Genomic DNA, 6,000 nt, shown 5'->3' with positions numbered 1-6,000 from the left:
TCTATGAAGTTGCCCTTAAGTACATAAAATCCTGCACTTTCTTGATCCACTCCGTTGCCTCACCATTTCACATGGGTCCCTCTCATTCATATTCATGTATTTTGTTGAGCAAACAGCCTCTCCTTTCCAGAGCATACCTCCCACCTTCAGATTCCACCTCCCAGCATCTTCATCTCAAATGGCAGATCTTTCACAAATAAAATGGATGTGCTGACTGTAACAGATAGCCGCAAACAGACTCATCCAGGACTGTTGTATTTCGCTGATACTTGAGATGTGGCTCCACTCATCCATTCCAGACCTGGCAATTGAGTTCACTGCCATGACAGAGACAGTTATTCCTGTAAGAGCAAGGGACTGTGTATTTACATGAACAACTGGTGCACCAATGCCACAATCATTGATAGCCACTGCTCCTCACACTTGGAGTACATGACTGTCAAGTGCAGACCCTCGTCTCTACCACAAGAGTTTCCTGTTGCCATCGTGAATGCTGTGTTTATTGCACCGAGTTCTAATGCTAACTCTGCCCTTACCTATCTGCCCAATGCCACTAGCCACCAACAGAACCAGAAAACCTATCCAGAGGAAGCCCATGTGTATGCAGGGGATCTTAACCAACGATTAGAAGGCAGTGCGCCCCAAGTTCCTTCACCATGTTACGCTACGCTACAGGGCTGTACTGCTCCCTCATGTCAGCCTACCTTATCGTTTCCTTTCTGTTGATGGTGCCTCTCAGCAGCTGCAGGACTGTTTTGAAAACATCAACGTGGACATTTTTCAAGACCAGGATTGGGAAGTGTACACCTCAGCTGTGTCTTGTTACATCTAACACTTTGTTGCCACTGTCATGGTGGACAAACAAATTTGGGTGTATCCAAACCAGAACCTGTGAAGAAGCGGAGGTCGAAATGCTCCTAAAAGACAGGAACGGTACCTTCTCATCTGGGGAAAAAGCTCAGTTCAGGGCTGCCAGAGTCAGTATGAGGAAAGGCATCAGAGAGGCCAAGTCATATAAAAAGAGGGCTGAGCAGCCCAAATGACTCCAACCAAGTGGCTCTCGTTTAAACATTTATTTAGTCGAGCTGTTGTCTTACATTTTTCGCTGTTAACCTCAGCAGAGGACAAATGTTTCCTGACACTTGTCATTCGTCAGCAGTCTCTGCAGAACTCAGCAGAAAAGATTTTTCAGGGAAAACACCTGGACCATCGTGAGTGTGCGTTTGTCTGAAAAAAATAAAACACTCACTTCTAAATGCCAGTTTCCCACTATTTCTTTTCTTGTGGAGCTGCTTCTATGGCCCATGAAATCACAGGAAGATTCTGTCAGGTTTTCTTTGACAACAAAATCCACAGAAAAGAAACCCCGGTTTCCAAGTAGAGATTTTCTGTCCAACAAAACAATTCAATATCAGTTGCAATAAACAGTACAAACCCCAAAGTATGTCTGTTCAAGCAGAGCAACGTAGACCTGGAAATTCTGGATGAATAAACTGCTTGTGTGTGTGTTTGAAAAGCTGCCACCAGATCGCTTCAGATATCAGATGCAGAGAAGTGGTGCTGCATTCAGAGCCAGATCTCAGGATGATTTGTCAACGTGTTGTTGGGAAACGTGTCTTTCAGTGATGCTGAGTAGATGTTGGACGGAATGTCCGTCAGTTCCACTCATGTTTTTATGGAGTCAAATCCTTTTTAAATACACTTTTATAGTTGCTTGTCTTCAGAAATCCAATTTTAAACTCCATTCTAGATGTTGAACTCGTTATTCCAAGTTTACGGCTGGACTGAAGATGACGTCTCCTTTCTTCGGTCACTTCCACAATTCATCTGAAAGCCCGAGGAGACGAGAAGAACCCTGGAAGGCAGCTTTCAGGAGGAACTCACTGAGTGCAGAGGTTGGTTTGTCCCTCAAGATGAGGAGGGTTTGGGATTGAGTTCCTCCAAAACTTCTGAGCTGCCGACAGCTGGAAGGTCAGAAACAAACAATTAGCTCGAATCCTGTTCCAAACTACAGGAGTCTTTTCCCTGCAGGAAACACCTCTGCTGGTTTCACATTTTGGATCTTCAGAGAGCAAGTCACTTCCAAAGAATTAAACATAAAGTGCGTCTACTTACGAGACGGAGGAGCTTTGGCTGAAATACAAAGAGAAGAGAAATAATTCAACTTTGCCAGAAGAGTTTGCAGACGATGTGTCTCAACATGGCGAGGCTGAAAGTCGGAGCCTCGCACGGCTTCACGTTGGGACAAAGATATTTACAATGAAACAACATCGAGTCCAAGTCAAACATCTCCCTGTGGAGGTCTCTCACCAGACTTCTTCTTGTAGAAGACGTATCCAACGGCGGCGAGCAGAGCAGCAACAACCACTGCGATGACGACGGGGAGGACGAGGCCAGGCTTTGCTGTCCAGCAAAACACAACACAAAAAGTTTCTCGTCTTGAAATCGTCTCTCTGCTTCTCTGCGGTTCAGTTCTTGTTAACCAGTTAAGTTTGACTGATCCTGACTTGAACAATTCGGCAAGAAGAAAAAGCCCGACTGATGGCAGACATGAATCCGACACACTTTGGATCTGAAGATCTGGACGCTGATGGGAAACTAGAGGGTCGTTTCCCACCTTCATCCCCTGTGAGTCCAGTCTTACCGTTGCTCCTTATGGCGTCTCTGTCCAGGACGGTGACCACGTCCTCCTTGACACCAGAGAGCTGGAACACACACTTGTATGCCCTCAGATCTCCGGGTGTGTCCGGGAGCTTCAGGTCAGTGCTCATCTGGAAGGTTCCATTGGAGTTGGGGAGGATCTCTCCGAGCTCCTGAGGGACCTTCTCTCCGTCCTTCGTCCAGAACAGCATGGCTTCCCTGGGGAAGAAACCGGTGGCGTGGCAGGTGACCGGAGAGGAGGGCGTCTTCTGGAGGAGATGCACTCCGGGAAGATCTGGAGCGTCAAGAGAAACAGAGTTTCTGTCAACGCCTGAACTCAGAAGAACTTCCATCCACACGGAGGAGGCAGGTTAGAAAGTGGGCAGGAGAAGGAAGGCAGAGACATGGAGGAAGAAGAGTGAAGATACAAACATCACACCTTCTTCTGCTGTGGACAAATATTACTCACTGTCTCGTCTAAACTTTCAATATTTAAGAGTGAAATCAGCAAAAAGCAGAAAGGAAGAACCCAAGAATCTGCATCCAATGAACAGAGAAGCAGGAAAGAAGATCGATTGATTGATTGATTGATTGATTGGTTCGTGTTCATTGGACATCAAACTGGCCTGAGATGGACAATTTTACTGGAAGTCCCAAAATTGTTTCCTCAAAATCAAGAAAATAACCAAAGATTTGAAAAGAAGTCGAAACATTGTTGAGACGACGTCAGGTCATGTGATTCCACCTGTTCTCAGCAGGGAGCTCCTCCCGTGGTCCAGATACTTCTTCAGCCACTCAGGACAAAACTGGGTGAGGTAGTGCTTCAAGTAATAATTATTGGCCTCGTCATTGTCCCACTTCTGTTTGGTGATGAAAGCCTGTGGTCTCGGAGCGATCCATGTCATTGTCTTCAGGTCCAATGAGATGAAATCTTCTCCATCATAAGACAACTGATGAAATCCATTCACTTCTCCAGTCTCATCGTTCCACTCACAGCCAGACATAGACTGGAGAATGTGGACTCCTGAGAGAGACAGAAGCTGCAGTGAACCAGTGAGATCTCAGCACAGTCCGCTGTGTTTATTATGGGATGGACATAAACTCAGGGTGCAGAGCTGTGTGCGTGTGTGTGTGTGTGTGTGTGTGTGTGTGTGTGTGTGTGTGTGTGTGTGTGTGTGTGTGTGTGTGTGTGTGTGTGTGTGTGTGTGTGTGAACAAACCTCCAGTCTGGTTGAAACGCTGCTTTGCAATTTCAATGTTGACTTTGAAGACTTGCTGGTGACCCTGTGAGTACTGGGTCTCTGTCTCCCAGAACTGTGGATCATCTGCTGAGACTTGGTCCATCCAGGCCTGTCTGGGTTCTGCTGTTCTGGTGTTGCTGTCATAGTGAGTTATTGGAACTTCATTCACCAGACCAACATCCACAAACTCTGGGAAGTTTGGGACTTGAGAGGAGCCCGTGTAGAAATACTTCAGGGAGTGAATCACTGGAAGAAATATTTCACCGAATGATGAGGTTTTGGTGACTGAAAGTTCCATAAACAGCTTTAAGTTACTCAAAGATGTAAAAACACAGTGAATGATGGAACTATTCTAGAACTTACACTTTAATTTAGCAGAAAAGCAGTTCAACATTTAGTCAGAAATACTGCAAGTCAATCTCAAAGTGAAGGATTATTTCCAGTATTTTAGGAAATGGGATGATTTCAATCTGAACAGATAAAACTCCAACATTAATAGAAAGGGACTTTATTTGAAGATCTTTGCTTCTGTCCTTCCTTCATGCTGGATTTCCTGAATGTCTTCATATCTGCTTTCACTTTCGTTTTGTCTGATCTTAAACTCCAAACAACGTCCGTATTTGCTCCCATCTCCTCTGAACTCTCACTCTGAACTAAAAACTACAGTTTCCATCTGATCCTAAAGGTGAAATGTTGATGAGAAACAGGCTGAAGATCATCTTTGGACCAAACTAAACACGAGCTGCTGCTTCAGACTCTTTGAGGAAATCAAATGAAGCGAAAAGAAACGGACTTACCGGCCGTCACGCTGGACGTTCCCATGACAACCAGCACAAGTAGAAAGATCTTCATCATCTCCAGGTTTGAAGAGCCTTCAGATGTTCAAGCATTGTTGTTCCCAAACACACGCTGGTCTTCCAGGTGAAGGATCTGGAGCTCCGCTGAAGGATCCACTGGTGAGGAGCTGCAACGAACCCCCGTCTGAGCCAATGAGAATTCAGATCGGGCTGAAACGTCACGGGTCGCCAGGTGAACTCAAAATGCACAGGCTAGACGCGAAAGTCAGTCAGAATGAGTCAGAATGCTTTTATGGTCATGGAAACATTGCCGTTAGTACTGTAAAATGCAAGGATATAAATTATAAAAAGTATATAATAAAAAAAAACAGTTTACATATCGGTGTGGGAAATACTGCGTTGTATGACGCAGTTGTTTTTATCCACTTTATGAGGCGATTTCATGATAAATAAAACTCATTTCGAGTTTCCCGCTGTTCCAAAGTCATATTAATACCGATCAAAGTTTCAATTGATGGATTTTCTGCTCTTTCTTTCCGTCCTGATCAAAATATCACGTCAAGCGTCAAAAACATGCGAGTTTCCTGTGACTGAGTTTGTCTCAGGGCGCCCCCTAGTGGACGCCTGGAGAACTGCAACCGTTTCTCAGTGGAAATGCAGTTTTGTGAATGAAAACATTTGTTCAGTTCAACTTTCTTCACATATTGTTGTTATTAATTATCAATGCTATTCGTCCATGTGAAGGCAGCGATTGTGTTCATGTTTTCTCATATAATAATCACGTCTACAACATTTCTATGAAATCACAATGTCCCATTTTCACAAGACACTAAATTTTGAACAAATCCTGCACTACATTGCAGCATGTTAGTAAACATACAACTATTTTTAAACATTCTCATCACATTTTGAACCTCACATCAAGTACCTGCCATGGGAATTCTTTCATGGACTCAGTTATTCATTCACTTCAATGCAAAAAAAGCCCTGTAAAAACAGTTGATGCAACTGCACTTTCATACTGCTATCACTTTTCTTTTTTTTCTTGCCACTGCACCTTCTGTCACTTGTTGACAGAACTGACAAATCGAAAGAAAATTGCGCTCCTGCCAAATCTACCTCTGCGTAATTCGCCGTAGTTCTCTGTTGTTCTACTTCAATGCTCTGTATAAGAATAAGAACAACTTTATTTATCTCAAAGGAAAATGTTGTGCCAGAGTTAAAAGAAAACATAACAATAATAAATAATACTGGAAAATTGTATGAAAAAAAGGAGGAATAAGAAATATTTGTGAACATCTGGCAGTTTTGACAATACAGTTG

The 6,000-nt window shown here is 43.8% G+C and overlaps 1 protein-coding gene across 4 annotated transcripts; it reads right to left on the bottom strand.

Annotated features, from left to right (window-relative positions):
• Positions 1-1,065: 1,065 nt before the first annotated feature.
• LOC147231393 (class I histocompatibility antigen, F10 alpha chain-like) lies at positions 1,066-4,839 on the bottom strand. 4 transcript variants are annotated; one of them, XM_086152764.1, is made up of 7 exons: positions 4,678-4,831; positions 3,860-4,126; positions 3,386-3,664; positions 2,645-2,935; positions 2,311-2,403; positions 2,116-2,133; positions 1,066-1,964 (listed from the first exon to the last, which is right to left on the bottom strand). In XM_086152764.1, exons 1-7 carry the CDS (start codon positions 4,733-4,735, stop codon positions 1,909-1,911), a joined length of 1,062 nt encoding a protein of 353 aa, XP_086008890.1. In that variant the 5' UTR covers positions 4,736-4,831; the 3' UTR covers positions 1,066-1,908. The 4 variants fall into 4 exon arrangements, with proteins under 4 accessions (XP_086008890.1, XP_086008892.1, XP_086008891.1 ...); XM_086152766.1 differs by lacking the exon at positions 2,116-2,133; XM_086152765.1 differs by lacking the exons at positions 1,066-1,964; positions 2,116-2,133; positions 2,311-2,403 and having other exon boundaries at positions 2,439-2,935; positions 4,678-4,832.
• Between the last annotated feature and the right edge of the window lie 1,161 nt (positions 4,840-6,000).

This window comes from Fistularia commersonii, chromosome 9, assembly GCF_037954325.1.
Source record: "Fistularia commersonii isolate RoL2024-O1a breed Wild chromosome 9, RoL_Fcom_v1.0, whole genome shotgun sequence".
NCBI lineage: Eukaryota > Metazoa > Chordata > Actinopteri > Syngnathiformes > Fistulariidae > Fistularia > Fistularia commersonii.
This window is presented reverse-complemented; position numbering and strand designations above follow the sequence as displayed.